The sequence below is a fragment of the Peromyscus eremicus genome, chromosome 19 (genome assembly GCF_949786415.1).
Source record: "Peromyscus eremicus chromosome 19, PerEre_H2_v1, whole genome shotgun sequence".
Classification (NCBI taxonomy): domain Eukaryota; kingdom Metazoa; phylum Chordata; class Mammalia; order Rodentia; family Cricetidae; genus Peromyscus; species Peromyscus eremicus.
Genome location: NC_081435.1, coordinates 70,315,662 through 70,333,941, shown reverse-complemented (window position 1 = coordinate 70,333,941; position 18,280 = coordinate 70,315,662). Strand labels below are relative to the sequence as shown.

The window sequence follows — 18,280 nt, the reverse complement described above, 5'->3', positions numbered from 1 at the left end:
CCCGTCTTTCCTCGTCTACTACCTACATCCTTCCTCTCAAACGTCTCTCAGACCCCGCTCTCCTCCATGCCCATGCTGACCAGGCTACACAATCTCTCACAGGGATCATCGCCCTGGTTGTCCACAAGTCCAACCTCCGAGCTGAACTCTGGACATCACCCCTCTGCTTCGAGCTCGGTTTTCTTCTGGATGACAATCTCCTGTGGTGACCAGATGCTGCCAACTCTCCAGACACACACCCACAGTTCTGCCTCCCATGTCACGAAGCCCTCTCCAGCCAGCTGATTTCCACACTCTTCCTCGTGCTGTTCCTCCTGGAGTCTGTCCCCGTGCTGAGCGCAAGTCCTCTGCCCCAGCGGGAGCTCCCAGAACCATTCCCATCCCTCATCCAAACCACCCACCAGCCTTAACCATAGATTCCATCTCCCCCAACCCACGCAGGGTCTGGCACAGGGAGCTGCCAAGACGTTCTGTCAATAAGTGAAAGGATTATAAAACTTAATTTTCAAATACTGCCTCAACTGGCTAATTTAGCATCTTTTACATACATATATAAAACTCCATCAGCTTTTGACTGTCACCTGGAATGATTTTAGCATGAATAAACAGTGTTTTATGATCTAAAAAAAAGTCCAGAGCCCAGAGCCTCTAAAGCCCAAAGGAAAATAATCCAACGTGAATATTAACTGGTTAATGTTAGGAAAACGCCTTGATAGGCATAACAAGATACATTCCTGGCATTAATGATGATGTAAACTAGTTCTAAGTTAACGTCTCCTAAATTCACCATTGTAATCATGACCAAACTACAAGAATCAGGAAGAAGGAAGAACACAGCTTATGCCCCAACCTATCATAGATGTTGTTTTCTGACAACACACTTCTTCTAGATTCTTACAGTTCCAAAATATACTAACAAAAAATAGAATTTCCATAAAGATCCAGAACATTCTATGATGAATCAACAAAAGATACTTTTCAAGGTAAGGGAGGGCAAAGGGGCTGATGGAGCACATGACCTTAAATATGGAACTAAACCAACTAGCTATTGTAAAGAAGGGTGAGTCAAGCTGGGGCTAAACACTAAGGCCTGAGCTACAACTGCCCTTCCAGACAAATGAGAGCTGACCCGCTGAGGCCTCATGGCGAAGCAAATGTGCACCTCAGGGCTGGATCCACGCTAACAAGATGTCAGTACTGGATGGTCATGAGCGTGACAGAGGACCGTGGCAGTGAGTCTAACAGGACAGCATTAAGTTTAGCAACAGAGAAGACACGTCAGCATCTTTCTCTGTCAGAGCCACAGATGGCAATAATTACCATAAACACCTAGTGTAAGTAAAAGTAACCCAAGAATAAGCCAGCCTAAAGTCTTAGTGACTTCCACCTTCTACTTCCTGTTTCCATGTGACGAAAGCATGGGAACAAGCTGGGCAAGAATGACTCACAGTACGCAGGCTCACCAGTGCTAGGAGACTCGGGGGCTATTGGCAGATCTACCTCATGCATCCCTCTCCATCAGACACACTGAGCCACAGGGGGTCTTTGGTGGCCTTGGAGGTGGCCTGTGAGCAGGAGCGCCTGGGATTCATTCTAGCTGTGATGCCCAAATGTTAAGCCTCTGGGCACAATACATCCTTCCTATCACTGCATCCCAGGCATTCCACACAAGGGCTCTTCAGTAGCAAGCAGCCTTTGGTTCTGTTACAGCAAACAGCACTAAGCTGATTCAAGAACAGGCCCTGTGCCAGGATATCTTTCTATTCAGTATTCAGGAGAGGTTATATTTATTTTTTTAAAAATTGTCTCACCACCACAAAGGAGCTGCTGTATACTTTTAAACCACAGGTTTTACTGAAATGAGCTAAAACAACCTGCACAAGTTCCTTGAGATCTCACTATTGTGGGACCACAGTGGAGGCCTTAATCCTGTCATCACAGGGCATGGGACACTTTAGAGCCAGGCACACAGACCTGAATCCAACCAGCCAGACAGGGCTTGGGCAAAGAGGAGAGTCTCTGCAGCTACGAAGTTTCCTAGAACAGTGGATAACCCCAGTGATATGAAGAGACGAAGACAGTGGGGGAGGCGGGCAGAGGGCGGGGAGCAGAAGGTGACTGATGCCACACGCTGTGAGCCCCGGATAACAGAAAAGCAACCCGGAGCACTTACACCCCTCAGACCCATACTACGAACCAAGCATGGCACAGAGCTTTGCCACATCCCCCGCACACCAAATGGCATGTGTGAGACAGTCACACTCCCACAGGAGAGGTGTTAGAGGGCAGGCATGCAGGTGTGCCAATGCACAAGAGCCTTGTTTTACCCGGTGTTTCCACAGCTGGGAAACACCAGACCGACATCTTTCACAGGCATCTCTTACAGAGGAATTCGAAAGTAGTGCTCTTAAAGGAGACAAGATGTGATTTATCTGCGGGCCAACTCAGACCCAGACTAAGAACTTCTGATGTTTTCTTCACCACTGACCACTGCCAACTCCCTGCTCCTTAGCACCAGCTATCATGGGCAGCAGCTGGCAGCTATGTGGCCTCCTGCTCTCTGTTCACCCCCAGACAGTCCTGGCTGGGTGGGCTCCAATGACATGGAATTATTCCACAGCGCACATTACGCACAGATGCCCTATGTCCCAAGTCTTTGCAGGCACACTGACACTCAGACATGCATCATAGGACATACTTGTTTGGGGGCATCTGTGGAGGCTGTGTGCACTTCAGAACCTCGTGGACCATCACACTCAAACACCACTGTGGGGAAAAGGGTCTGTTAGCAGGGGGCTGGTGAGATGCGTGAGTGCAAATCAAAGTGGCCGCTAAGGATGAAGCACTTTCACAGAGAGACACCAGTACCCGGCCTGCAGCTGGAAAACACCAACTCCCCATAACGCTTACAGTGAGGAACACTTACAGTGAGAAACCTCAGTAACGGATGCCCGGGGCCACTACCCTTCCTAAGTCAGACTCCACACTGTGGAAAGCAATCCCGAGCAACATGAATTACCAGTATGTGGGTAAAGGGCCCTGTTTTCTGCTCTGCTGACCACTTGGCCTGTGTCACTGAGCATCAGGCTGGTTTCTGGGTATGTGCGTGTCACACTGCTAGACAGTGTACCCATCTCCCTAAGGCTCCTGCTCGGTTGTGACACACAGGTAGCCCAAGCAGGTCTCAGGTCAGATTTGTACAAGGGGCTGGAAGTGCTTCGGGTCACCACTGATGAGCCAAGGGGGTCTTGTACATATCTACAGACCAGCTCTGCCCATCAGGATGGAAGTCATCAGGTTTGGGGCTGGAAGACTAATGCCCTGGCTGCCACTGATGATGGTAACACTGTGACTCATTAGCATCTCATTTCTGAAGGTCTACTCTAGTTAAAGGGAACATATGCAAATGGATCTTTCTCAAACTAAGCTACATGACACACAGATGCTAAATAAATAAATAAATAACACCACGCCACGTACAGAACAGGCGAATAAGGTCAACTGAGAGGTGGATGGCACAGTGACAGCTCTGGAAACCTGAAACCCAAACACGCCCACCATGACAGTGACTAGCAGAAAAGGGTCTGTGCTGGGAAGTCAACCTCAACCGAGTCACCTGGAAGAAAGCATCTCATTGAGGAAATGCCTGGGGCAGACAGACCTGCGGGCATGACTGTCAGGGAGGATCTTTATCACTGATACAGGAGGACCCAGTCTACTGTGGGCAGCACCATCCGTGGACAGTTGGCCTGGGGTTGTATAACAAAGCTAATGTATCTTGATCAACAACTGATACAGGAGGACCCAGTCTACTGTGGACAGCACCATCCATGGACCGTTGGTCTTGGGTTGTATAACAAAGCTAATGTATCTTGATTGATAACTGATACAGGAGGACCCAGTCTACTGTGGGCAGCACCATCCATGGACCGTTGGTCTTGGGTTGTATAACAAAGCTAATGTATCTTGATCGATAACTGATACAGGGGGACCCAGTCTACTGTGGGCAGCACCATCTGTGGACAGTTGGTCTGAGGTTGTCTAAGAAAACTAGCTAAGTATTAGTCTGTGAGTTAGTGAGCCAGAAAGCATGCCAGCAAGGAGCAGCCCTTCAAGACTCCTGCCTTGAGCTCCTGCCCTGACTTCCCTCAGTGATAGATCATGACCTGGAAGTATACTCCAAATAAACCCTTTCCTCTCCAAGTTGATTTTGGTTATGGCATTTGTCATGACACCAGAATGTAACCAGAACCGCCCCCACCCCCGTACACAGCATGCATACACTTGGCACTGGCCAGTCACACGGCACAGGGCTGTGATACCTGTGTGTGCCCGAAGGTGGGCCCTGAGTTGGCTGGGCTGGTGGAAACTCTTGCCGCACTCCACACAGACAAAGCCTCCCTGGCGGGCCTGTGTCCGCGGTGTCCCTGTTAATGACGTGGCATAGCATGGAGATGAAGAGAAAAGAGGGAAGGGGAGGGAGAGAGGAAGACATCGTTAGTCTGTCTGACATATCGATGTGAGGAGCCACCGCTGGCCCTGGTGACAACTGTCAGCCTTGGCTGGGCTGACAGGCACACACAAGGCTGCAAGGATGCATAAACTACGGTGAATTAAGCAAACGTTCCAGGGACAGGACAGGAACAAGGCGGCACTGCCAGACTGTGTGGTGGGCATGTGGCTCCAAGCAGCTGGATACACCACCCAGATGTCACCGGGCTCTACCAAGCACTAAAATAAACAAATGAGAGCGACACCGGGGTGACAGAGACAAAGCCTGGAAGTAACAGGAAGTGACTAGGAACAGAGCCCACTGTGCCCACAGCTGCAATCCAGGGAGACAAACACAGAGCAGTGGCCATCAGCAGCCGCCCCAGCTATGGCCTCCCACCTGTCTGCCCCTGGAGCTCTTGACAACAAGCAGGTGGTAGCCCTCAGTGTAGCCTGTACCATCAACAAGGCAGGACAGAGCAAGAGACACCGATACACCCCGAGCCTAAGTTCTGGGCTCCCCTCAGAGTCAGGAGCACCGTGCAGCCCTGCCAGGAAAAGGGACTTCCTCCACCCTTGGTTCCTTCTCGCTCTTCCGGTAACACCTGCTGCGAAGAGCCTTTCTCCACGGTGTCCTTCCCCATAGTAACTCAAGGGTCTCATTTACCTGGACGTGGGCATCCCTAACATCTGAGAGGAACGCCTAAGGCAAACAGAAAGGACAGCCAGAGGATACACACCTCCAGGACCGTCCCCAAGTCCCCATGCTCAACTGGTAGCAACTGGATAAAACTGTGTCACATTCCATATTGTGCAGATGAAGAAAATGAGTCTGCACGGTGAGACCCTGCAGACTAAGGCACTTCATTTCCTGTAGACTTACTGGGGACACACAAAGAACACTAAGATTTAACGAGAAGCCACCAACCAATGCTCACGGCTTAACACTCATGGTGGAAGGTGAGGATGACCCTGTGGGAAAGATCACAGGTCTTGAGTGACCAGGATGGTCACACGGCCTCTTTCTAACACTTAATTTGGAGAATTGGTGTGAGCCTACAAGTACAGGGAAGAGGTAAAACCCTCAGACCTCCCAAGCCAGACAACGGGAAAGCAACCCACAAGGTGACTATGTTGCCTGCGGGGGGGGGGGGGGTGGGGGGTGGTCCACACCTCACAACAGACAGAACCAGCCCCTTCTGAGCATGGAGGATCCTGGTGCCAGCAGAGCTCAGCCACCCAATTAGATGCCCTGGGTTCCGCAAGCTTAGTGTTCCACTTCCACTTGAGCCAAGCGGCTGACAGGAAGCCTGAGGAGAACGATGCTCCTTTCTAGGAATGCTCAATCTGAAAAGTGATCCGTCCCCTTCAGTTTCTACTGATTTGCTGAATGCCTAGCAAAGTTCCACTCACAGCTCTTCTAGAACCTTCCTTGGTATACTTCTACAGCGTCAAAACACTTCATCAACCACACCAGAGACACCAAGCCATGGCAATGGTTCCGACAGCGGCCCTGCCGCAGCCCCCACCTCTAAGTCACTATCCATCTTTCTCTGCCTACTGCTGTCCACTTCCTGTCCAACCTCTCCACTCATTCACTGAACTGACACACGCAGTCCCCCACACAACTACCACAGCACTTCCATTTACTTTTTAAGAAAGGGTATTTGCCAGTTACAGCCAATGACACCACACTCAGGCTGCTGTAAAATTCCAAGTTACTCAAAACTATCTTCTATCTGAACGGAAGACTACCTTGGGAGCAAACCACCTCAACATACTTCCCGAGATTCTCAGGCTGCAGAGACAGGCTCCCCAGAGTGAGGAAACAGCTCTGGCCATGCACAGAGAGACGTGTGTGGGCAGCATGGCAGTGTTTCTCATCATTACCTTGTGCTGTGTGATCTGTAAAGAGAAAGACGAGGCTAGAAGCTACTCGAAACAATGAGACATGAATTTTTTCTAAGTTCCAATAAGGAAGCCCGCGCATACTATTTTATCTAGAATTATCTCCTTTCCCTGTCTGAAATGCATATCATCATGCGATAGAGGGAGGGAGACTGGAGACACAGTGACTTTCCATGTCTCCTGTTATCAACAAACCATGTGTGTTATGCCCTGCGTTTCTGGACTCTGCAGTCGCTTTGAAGAAAAACAGTGAATACAGTGGGTTTAATCTGAGCCCTGGCCCCTACGGCAGCAACAGCTGTTCTTCTATGTTCTGCTGGAGAAGTGGGGCTCCACAACCCATTCCTATAAAACATCACCCAGACCAGCCCAAATCAACAGCTACTGCCCAGACACCCAGGGCAGTGGCAGCATGGGTCAGGAGTGGGGGGGGGGGGTAGGACTTTCAAAGCAGGCCATTTTCTCACTGTGGAGAGCCTGTCTCCACAGCCTGAGGTTCTAGGGAAGCACACTGGAGCTGTTTGCTCCCACGGTAGTCTTCCATTCAAATAGAGGAAAGTTTTGAGTAACTCAGGATTTTACAGTAGCCTGAATGTGGTATCATCGGAGGCCTAGCTCACCAAGGTATACATTGGCAGGTAAAGAGCCAGACATATCACAAGAGGCTACCAGCAGTAACTAGTTTAAAGAATGAGTCTGGGTCAGTCGCTGGAACATAGTATAAACATCCAGGTCCGCTGCAAAAGGTCAGGACGACAGGGCAAAGAGATGCCAAGAACCAGGCATCCCTAACAGGTGATTGTCCCATCATGGACTCCAAGAAAACACTCACTGGAAGAATGGAGGACAGCTTCCCACCCACAGCCAGCCATCCTGGCACCTCACACCACAGGGCGATCTACAAACAGCACAGGACTGTGGGCCAAGAACCACTCGCACGCCCAAACCTGAGACGGAGGAGGGGAACCTCACCAGCCACAGACACTGTCCCCAAATCAAGTAAAAACCAACAACCTCCCTCACCAGAAATCCACAACTGTAGAGCACTAGACTACCAACCCAGGTTCCCACAGGTGCCACAGCCTGGCAGCACACCTCCCTAACAGCACTTCAAATGGCCTAGGTCTGAGGCACCAAGACAGCTACTTCAAGGAGTAACTGCTCCGAGAAGCTATGGGGGGTTCCTGACAAACGATGCTACTCAAGGAGAGGGTAGGACCGCCGGGAATGGACTGAGACTGGGGTGGATTTGGTTTTGGATGCCGAGTCTCACTTAAGTACCGAGGCTGGCCTCGAATTTGCAATCTTCCCCTCTTCTTGTTGATGTTAACAGGCTCTACATGTCCCTGGTGCTATGCATGTTAAAATGAAAGTGACCTTTGATTTACATTCAAGAACAGGGCCGTCATTCAGGGCCACCGTACCCAAGACATAGCGAACCAGCAGGGAAATCTTTAGGCAGGTTCTCACGAGCACTACTGGCTACTGATGCTCCAAACGTCCATGTGACAATGCTCCAAAACTTAAAGTCCTGCTCACACCACCCCTCAGTTCATGAACAATCGTATTAAAAATCACTGCCCCACTCCCACCCCACAACCACCTCCAGACTGCATGAATTTTGTCTTCAGACTTGGACCCCATTCCCAAGAGAATGTATGTATAGGGAATTATTCCGAAATCTCTAAAGATCCAAAATCCACACCACCCCCGACCCCAAGCACATGAGATCCTTGACCAGCATTGCTATTAGCTGTCAAGAATGACACAGCGTAGGAATGGAAACACCATCAAGCACTGCTTGAGGATCAGAGGACAGCTCAACCCTGCAGTCTTCATGTATACACCCATCTCCAGCAAGACCGTGCCTACAGGGCCTTGCTTATGCATGTTCCGTATTATTTATTTACAAATACAGGACTCAAGGATCACTTCAATGATCACAGTTTCTCTGTGAGGAATCAAGCACGAAGTGGACCAACACTTTAAGGTGACAATGTGAGTGGGGTCAGGCCTGTTGCTCCTGTCAGGTTGCAGTATTACAGAGTAAACAAGCAGGTTTCTAATTCAGTGTCCACAGTAAGGGGACAGGCAAAGACTGCTGACTACTGACCCAGACACACAGTCCCAAGGGAGAACTGCTGAGCTCCAGGGTAAGCCGGGTCAAGAAGAGGCAGCAACTTGCTGCTCTCCGCCTTGAAGACTCGGGCAGGAAGGTATGCACACCCATGACCTTCAGAGCCGCCAGGGAGGAGGGAGCCCACCCTTCTTACCTCTGTGCTCAGGCCCGGGGCTGCTGACACCCCAGCCCTGGTAGAGTGTGGCGAAGTCCTTTGGAATGTACGTCTTAAAGATACTGAGGATGTCCAAGCGTTTCTCCTGCCCCTCAGCTGCCGGCTCCTGCTTGATGGAGTGTAAGATGGGGGGCGTACCAGGTGGGGCCTGCAAGGCTGCATCCCCTCTGGACCCCGCTGCACAGGTGGCTAGTGTTCTCAGCTCCTGGGCCGCCTTCACGGGGGGTTCTCGGGGAGGTAGAGGGGAGCCTCCTTCACCTTTCGTGGGAGGCTGACCCTGAGGCTGAGGACTGAATTTGGCTTTCAGACAGTCTGGGGCACTGTGCTTATTCGGAGGGGCAAAGCCAGCCCCCACTGCAGGGACCCCGAGTTTCTCCACCGGCTTGCTATTGGCTGAGGGCTGGGCACCCACACGGGTTATAACCGAGGGTGTAGGGGTGGCACTTCTGCTGAGGCCCCCACTGCCCGGGGAAGGTGCCAACTTGGAGCTGGCCTCCTGTTTGGGTTTGGCCAGAGGTCCCTGCCCAACAGCGCCGGAAGGCTCCTGGCCATGGCCAGCTCTGGTCTGTCGATATCCATCGGGGCCAGAGGCCCACAGAGCGCAGGGGCCCCCAGAATGGCTCTCCTTATTCTTAGGCATGCTAGCGGCTTTTGTGGTGGTGACCCCGAGCGGGGAAGAGCTGCCCTTTGACCCTGGCACCCCACCTGGCACCTGGGTGCGGGTAAAGCGAGCAAGGAGCAGGGGCTGGCACTCCTTGCCCCCAAGAGCAGGCGGAGGGCCCGTGCGCCCGCTGCGAGCAAGGAAGACCAGGCTGCTGCGAATGCTCTTGTGGCCATTAGGCTGAGTCCAAGGGGGTGCTACAGAGCTGCAGCTGACCCTGTGCCAGATGCGTTTGTGCATCCACAGGACCTCGGGGTAGTAGGTCTTGTGGTTACAGTAAGGACACGGGTGAATGACCAGGGCCGCCTGCAGGGAGCAGGCGTCCTTACTGCTGGGGTCATCCCGGCTCGACCTCATACTCAAGTCCAGTGGAACCAGGTCAGGGGCAGGTGCCCGCTTCCCGGCCCCATAGTGCTCCTTGTGCAAATCGGACAGCTTTTCTTTCGAATGCCCAGCCTGGCTGTCCAAGGTGAGCTGCAGGCTAGCTATTTCCATGCTCGGAGGGAAGTCTACCCGGTCAGCAGTGCTGGGCACCTCCTGCTTGGGGTGAAATGCTGGCATCTTTAAGTCAAGAGAAAATCTACGCTGCTCGGGGCCCTCGGCAGTCTCTCTGCTGCTGTTTTCAAGTATGGACACGGATGGCGTGGCGATCCCCACCTTGGGCTCGCTGATGTCTTTCTCTGGCAGGATCGTTCCAAGTGTGTGACTCTGGTCTCCGTTGGAGAGCGCGGTGGGCGCCACCTCTCCCGAAGAGCAGCAGTGCCGTGGCTGGCCCCCTGCAGGATGCAAAACGTAAAAGGGGACGTTAACCACTTCTCATCAGAACAGAGTAAGACACGGGGGGGGGGGGGGGCGTGGGGGCGGCGAGCAGCTAGACAGGCATTCCAGGACATGCCTGCCTCCCACCAGGACCAGGGCTTGGCATCAGCAAGAAGGGAGTTCTGGGACTGGGTTTGCTCTCAACAGATCGGTCAGGAATGAACCGCACAGAGACAGGTAACACTACACGCCAGGCAGGCTGTCAGTTTTCAACTAACTGAAACGACCCAGAAGATGGGCGAAGAAACCACACTATCTTGATAAATGTAACTACACCACTACTGATTAAAAACAAGGTGGCTGGTTATAATTAACGGAGGGCTATCAAGACGGCCCACTGGGTAAAGGCGCTTGCTGCTGAGTCTGAAGACATGAGTTTGATCCCCAGATCCCACATGGTAAACGGGGTGGGGAGGGCCTCTGACTTCTCCAAGTTATCCTCTGATTTCCATGTGCATGCTATAGCCTGCAATGCAGTCCCATACACATACACAAATAAACAACCATAATAAAATAAGATTTTAAAAGAAATTGGGAAAAGAGCTTAACTGTAGCCACATGGTACTTTACATGCTCTAGAACTCTCCGCAAGGCATGCATGCAATCTGTAGTCACCACAGCACATTTTGTGGTAAAAGCCAGCATGGAGGCCTCCACGACCCTGATCACTCTGAGCAGTACGGAAACAGATGGCCCCCAGGACCCCAGTGCTTCCCTCAGACCCTGCAGGCTACGGAGTAACTTCAACCTCCTCATCCTGAAGGCCAGTTTTCAACTCTCAAATCTTGACACTAAGTTCCCTTCAAAGGCCTGTGCACATGCACACCAGCTCTGTTACTCTACGTGTCTCTACAACGTCGCCTCTGGTCACCAAACAACTGAGTAAATCCCGGGTGTAGCACTAAGCTTGGGCTCCTAGAACCGGGGGTGGGGAGCTCAGTACACTGGAGGTGGGTGTAGATGGGAGGGTAGTCTGCGGGATCCACACCCAGCACACGCTGGCTGTGCCACACCTGTGGTTGGGGCTAGACTCCGCAGTCAGTACTACAGTGGACAGGACATAGCTCAGCAAAGTCTCCTTTAAATCTGTACTCACGTCCCGGCTTTATTCACACCTGGGTCTGAACCTGGGACAAGACACAGTTTGGGAAAGTCTGCCTTAAATTTTTACTATGTCTTGGGTCTATTCACACCTGGGTTTGAATCTGCCGAAGGTGCCCTGGAGATGCCCAAGTCCTCACTAGAGCACACTAAGACTCTTCACCACTGATGAAGCCACAGTGGCCTTCGGCTCACAGCCCTGACACTTAGTGCAGACTGACATGTCAGGAGTCACTTGTGAGAAGGCCAATCGTTTCCCAAGACTCCAGAGATTGGAATATCTGGTGGAATCCAGGTATTGACTTACTCAGTTCTTCTAAAATGTTCTATGTGTTTAGAGATAGGACTTGGGAATGTTATCAGAAAACTATTTCAAAGGACTCTTTGTCAAAGCAAGAAAGCACCTAACACAGAAGGCAATCCCAAGAGGGGACGCAGAGGAAATGCTCGTTTCTGAGGAGATGGGGGTTAGCAGGCACTCAGGCTTGATTGTGAAGTACAGTCTCCTAAGTACTGTGACGGAACGTTGAAGTCAGCAGAGCTGGGAGTTGGTGTGGGGGGGGGGGGGGGGGCGGGTTTCCACATCCTCACTCTGGTCTGCTCCGAAAAGCTAGCTGAAGGTTACTGAGAGTGAGGGGTGCTCATTGTGCTGAGCCCACGCTAGAGTGGCTTGGAAACCACACTGCAGACACCAAGGTCACGGTCTCGAATGTGACACTGCTAGACTCTGGCAAACAGGAAGAAAGGGAACAGGAGCAGGGACTGTGCTTCTCTGAGGTGATGGGAAAGACTCACACCACTGAACTGCACTGCGAGGAAACTGACATTCAGAAACCACGGTTCTTCTCAGGGACACCAGAACCATGGCTCCTCAGTGGGGGCTCTGGAAACAGGACCACGAAGAGATCCTACGGTGATGTTTTATTTGTACTGAAATGTGATTTTATTCATATGTTAATAAATAAAGTTGCCTGGGGGTCAGAGCTAATAGCAAGCCTTAGCAGAAGTCTGGCAGTGGTAGCACACGCCCTTAATCTCGATCACATGACAGGCAGATCTCTGTGTGTTCAAGGATACCACCAGTAGGGAGACACACGTTCAATACCAACCATAGAAGACCTGGAGGTCTGTATAGATGGGCAGTGATGAGGCGGTCATGTGGTTGGGTTTACAACCAATGAGAAGGCAGAACAGAAAGTCTATATAAAGACAGACACACAGGAAGTAGTGCACTTGCTGAGGAGGACAGGAGCGGCAGTGAAGGGTAAGGTTTTAGCTATTAGCTCTTGCTCTGACCTCTTGGCTTTCATCTCTGCATTGGCTCTGTGTTTCTTATTTAACAAGACGGTTACATCTACAAGATCTTTTAACCATTCCACCTTGAGCTGAAAGATGGCCTCCTGGAAGCCAAGTGTAACCTTTCTCCTCTAAGGTGCTTTCCATCAGGGTGTTTTCTCACAGCACCAGAAGGGAAGCCAGAATGATGTAGTTCTAAACATTTCAATTCTTTCCCTTCCAGTGGAAAATCGGGAACCTTGAGAGGTTCAGCTCAGACAAAAAGGCATCTGGACCACAATCCTGGAGGAAACAATCCCAAACACCAAAATCTCAAACAGTGAAATCCAAGTATCAGAATCTCTAAGACATAAAATTCCTAACTCCTTAAAATTCTGAAATATCGAAATCCTAAAACTTCTGATTCTGGGTTAAAAATACAAACTTCCAGTGTCCGATGAGATACTCGGTGTGAGGTAAAGGTGCTTGCAGTCAAGCATGGTACCTTGAGTTCAATCCCCAGGTCCCCCATGGTGGAAGGAGAGAACTGACTCCATAAAGTTGTTCTCTGACCTCCACATGTGAGCTTCACAGCATGAGCATAGGTGCACGTGAGCAAGCGAACAAACACACACACACACACACACACACACACACACACACACACTTAAAAATTGTAAAAACAAACAAAACTGCCCAAAAGACATTTATTTATACCCTTAAGGGAGGATTTATTTGTGACACATAAAAACATGAGGTCACACTTCACAGACCACTTTACACGCTATCTCAAGTCATGAGAACACATGTATATTCATAAGCAGAAACATGGAGGTCCACTGAGGCAGAAGTTAGGAGCAGATAGACCGTGTTCACTAAGAAGCAACTCCAAAAGTACAACCTATGATCCTCACCATGGTCACCACTGCATCAGCAGTTGTCAATAAACATGTCTGGGGAGACTGTGGCTCTAACCAAACAGACCAACGTGCAGCCATTTCCTCACTCACCAGGAAGCATCCAAAATCCTTCATGTGTGCCCCATGTGTACACAGAGAGTTCTGCCAACTTTGCAAAACTGCATAAAACAAATAGGAGCTCGATAAAGGTGTTCGTATGATTTATGTACCCAGTAATGGAAATGATGTGAAGATAAAACACACACACAGAGTGTGGTGAATTACTTAAAAATAATGTTGACAAAATCGCGAGAGAAAAACTAAAAAAGAAAAAAAATGCAAAAGAAAAAAGCTAAGAAGAAACTCTAATCTATAAATCAGTGGAGCAGATTCTGGGTGGTCCCACCAGAGTCACGAAAAACTGGCCAATTCTTATCACATCTAAACTCTTGAGTGTCTACAATAGGTATTCTCACTTCAAGATCATGGCTCAGCTCAGAAGGCACACTCACAGATACACTCCTCGGCCGTTTCTGGAATCACTGTGGCTTGATGAAAACTGGCAGACGCTCTGCCCTCCAGCCCAGTGTCTGGGGCCAATGGTGTGCTGCCCCTACCTTTGCTTCTGGCGGTCACTGAGGACCCTGGTACTCTTATTCTCTGTTAATGCACATCTGCTGAAGTGATCTGTAGTAGTAAATAGGTAGACATGCAGAGAGGTAACCGTCCTCTGCCGGGTCGGTTCCTTGTCCTTCTCTGTGCGTTTGTCTTTTGTTTGTCGAGACAGGGTTTTCTCTGTACAGCCCTGGATGTCCTTCCTGTAACTAGCTCTGCAGACCAGGCTGGCCTTTTGGTTTTGTTTCAGGGGGTCTTCTGTGTTTTCACTCTCCAAACTCTGTGTTCGCACCTAGACACTGGCTGCAGTCACAGATTTCCAGAGCAGGTGTGGTCCATCTGGAGTCTGGCCCTGCTCAACCACTACAATTACATGAGTTTCTATTTTTGAAATACTGATAAGAATAGACCTTTAAACTTCCATCTCCCATCAGGAAGTACTTGTCCCACCTCACAGGACACAGCTGCTCCTCAAGCTGACTAAACAGCTGATCCTGCTCCAGAACTTGGTTCCTGCACCCCAGGGAGCTCCGTCCCATGACGGTGGCAGTTTCAGAATCCTAGCATCAAGGAGTACCACACTTAGGAGGTGACTGGGGATTTTAAGCTGGTGGGTCTTAGACACTGGGTACTGGAGTGGTTTGAATGAGAAGACCCCCCGTGAGATGCTGCCACCTGTGTCAAGTGGACAGAAAAACGAGCAGGCACACAAACTAAAAGCCTGCTCCTTGAGCCGCGCCCAGTCCTGGGTCAGAAGATCTGCTTCCGAGCCCATGGAAGCTCTCCCCGCTGGGGCTGTGCACACAGCGAGAACTATACCACACACACACACACACACACACACACACACACGCACACGCACACGCACACGCACACGCACACGCACACACATACACACACATGCACACATCCCACTTTTCCAGTTATGTTTGAACACACTTTGACCTAATATGAACCTATTAGCATGAGTCACCCGTGAAAGCTGACAGAAAGGTACGTTAACTACCTTAGCACTTTTGGAAGCCCCGACCTGTAGTGTAGAGAAAAACTAGCCCCAAGGAAATACAGGGTCTCTACATAGACATGTTTGCCAAATCACACACAGAAAAGTTTAAAGTCTGAGAAAACTTTTTCAAAGATGTTTCTTGTGAGTGAGAGCAGAATCAGCAACACTCTGAGGGTTAATCAAAGGCTCCCGGCCTCGGCGGCGAGGCTTCCTCTGGAGACCAGCAGTTCATTACCCACAGAACACAGTCCCATCCCAGCAGCCTAGAACTTCCCGAGTCCTTGAAACTCAGCATGAAAACCCCACATAGCTTTGTTTTAAATTGGACCCACACTAAAGTGAACAGAATGTGTCTCTTTTTCTGCTACCCCATGTCTTCGGTGCCTTCCTGGGTCTCCTAACCCTAACGGCCAACTCCACCTATGTCTGAAGACACAAAACTAAGAAGAAACTGGAGAAAGTTCAAAGGTCATTTCCTGATCACACAGATGTTCTCACTTCTAAAGGCATGCTCAGCTGGCTCTGGGTGTGTGCCATTCCTTAAATGGAGGAAGCGGACAGAGAGGACTCTCCCAGTAACTGCTGGAAAGAAGGGAGACGTGTCAACAAGGGTGAGCAGAAAATCCCAGGGAAAACTTCAGCCTGCAACCCTGGCATCACCATTGACCACCACACTGCATAGGAAGGAGTTGGCCAACTAAAAAAAAATAAACTATAAATAAACCACTCACCTGCGCGCTTACACAGAATGTTTTAGGAAAAAGAGGAAGAGGAGGTCAAGACTTCAAAGGAGAGGCGTTGCCGTACACTCTCACCAACACGGGCAACACAGCCACAGCCTGGCATGAGTGTGGCAGGAGGGGTTTCCTGTAGCAATGCATACTTATCCAAACACAAAATCCAAAGTCTGTAGACTGTATGAAAAAAACTATAATGATCCTTCTTTTAAAAATAAAAAAGGATCCAAATTATGCATCTGCAGAACCTTGGGGCTTAAAATCCAGCATGTGTCTTACTGGCAGGCAAAGGCCATTTCATAACACAAGCTTTCTGTGTTCTGGAAATAGAGGCAGACAGTGCTTGACTTAACAGCAGCCAGAACAGTGTGTGGGCATGGCCACTAGGTGGTGCCTGGGACCAATTTATGATCCATTCCCTAGCCCTAGGCTCCGTGTGTGGTCTGCTATTTTAGAATACCACAGGACAGACTACTTCTAAGCAGGTATTCATTAACAGAAAACACACCAAGTGCTTGTGCTATAAGGGCGTCAGACAGGATTATTTCTTTTGAAACAGATCTGCAGATTCTGCAATGCACTGTGTGGACTTTCATCCAAAGGACTTAAAACATCTTAGTCTTGGTTTCAATATTCATCAATATTATTAAACATTAAACACAGGGGACTTTAGTCATATACTTGAACTATCTGACAAAATTAATCTAAGCAAAATAATATATCCATATGCATAAGACTTAGGTTACAGGCTGCACACTCAATTTCAAAGATGTCTGATATTTTTAAATGCATGCAATTTGATGAGGTGGCAACCTGCTTTAAATACACAAGTAATTCGGTAACTGACTGAAGATGTGTCCATCAGGTGTTAGCACCCTGACTTCAACACAATTCCTTAGGAAGTTAGAGCATGGGTATGCCAGAGCCAGTCCCGACTGACCAGAGACCAAGATTCTCTATGGCCTGTAGATTCCAGCTACAAAGATCCAAATGCCAATGCTGCATAGCAGGGGGCACCTCACCCATGCCATCCAGCCTCACCCAAAGATGCTACTCAGCCCTAGGAGACCTGTATTCCACCCTCACAGTGCTGAGCTGATGAACCACTGGGGACAGAAAAGGAAGTCCATGAGGGAATGAAAGTCACCATGAAGGGGTAAGAAAGTCTGTAGGGAATGGAAGCTGGTTGGGGTGGAGTGCTGCATGACTCTCACAGAGGGAGTTAGCACCCTGGACAAATCACCCAGGGTGATCCCATCAGTACCACCCTCTGAGTGCAGGGCTAGGATGAGGCCCACCTCTCCTGGCAGATGATCCTCGGTACCTCATTTTAGCAAACTCAGGCAAGATGAACAAGCTTCTAGGCGAGGGTAGAGGAGGCGCATCCCAAGATCCAAAGCCATTGCTCTAAGTGTACAGAGGAGTGGGGACACGGGGGGGGGGGGGGGTTACTGTGTATTCTCGTTAGCTGTAGAGGGCCTGAGTTGTTCTGGGAACCACGCTCCTGAGCACTTGCTACCTAAATTCCCCACCACCACCACTGTGGCTAAAACTCTTTGACAGAGCAAAAGACATCAATACTCCACCCTGCCCCATGCAGCTCTGCTTCTCCCCATGCACCCTGCCCCATGCAGCTCTGCTTCTCCCCATGCACCCTGCCCATGCAGCTCTGCTTCTCCCCATGCACCCTGACCCATGCAGCTCTGCTTCTCTGCAGGTGTGGGAAGTTCCTGAGAAATGAACTAGCTCTTGGCTAGGGTGGATTACAGGGCTGTAAGCAGAGTGACCAGGCCTTAGTAGCCAGACAGGCTGAAGAGCTTGTCTGACTAGGAGCCTGCCCTGTTCAGGGAAGCAGGACACTGTGTACACAGAAGCAACTGTCAGCAGACACAACCTGTCTCCCAAGTGCAGAGGTCCGCTCTCATCCAAAGATTAGATCTCTGGAGCTCCGTGTCACTGTTTAGAGAAACTGTCATGTCCCGCTTTAAGCTTAGTTCTTCCCAAGTCACAGCCCTACACTGTTTCTGGACTCCAGCAAAAGGCTCCAGAAAGACACCATGAGTCAACCGCAGGGTTCCTCATTCGAGTGTAACTCCCTTCCTGACTCTTCTCCTGCTCTAACGAAGACAGCCAGCTCTCCTTCTTTACATATCTTTATTCCAGTTGGTAGCCCACTTTTGATTATCTAAGTTTTGCAAGTCAAAACCACAGACACTAGATTCCCACAATGCCTAAGTACGGCCCAGGAAAGCTGCAATCACTGGAGACCTCTCCACCCTTTAATCTGGTCTGTGTGGGCACTGGTCTCTGTGATGGTTTCCCAGAGATCAATGGCTAACCAGGAGTCCAGATCTATAAGTTTCCAGGTGAAGTCAGTTCCATCCATTCCTATCAGGTATTAGCCCACGCACCCCTAGCCCTTCCCAGGAGGCAGAGAAAGGCAGCCTGCTCCAGAAGTCCCCCACACTATTCAG

At 50.1% G+C, this 18,280-nt stretch overlaps 1 protein-coding gene across 4 annotated transcripts in view; it reads right to left on the bottom strand.

Annotated features, from left to right (window-relative positions):
• The window catches only part of Znf516 (zinc finger protein 516), a 95,042-nt gene that overhangs the window by 9,259 nt on the left and 67,503 nt on the right, over positions 1–18,280 (bottom strand). For 2 of the 4 annotated variants that reach the window (XM_059245954.1, XM_059245953.1), the window contains exons 3-4: positions 8,673–10,130; positions 4,323–4,427 (exon numbers count right to left, since the gene is read on the bottom strand). In XM_059245954.1, coding sequence (XP_059101937.1) covers positions 4,323–4,427; positions 8,673–10,130 — 1,563 coding nt within the window. Of the gene's footprint in view, positions 1–2,698; positions 2,767–4,322; positions 4,428–8,672; positions 10,131–18,280 lie in introns of all 4 variants that reach the window. The other 2 variants (XM_059245956.1, XM_059245955.1) reach the window with 2 other exon arrangements.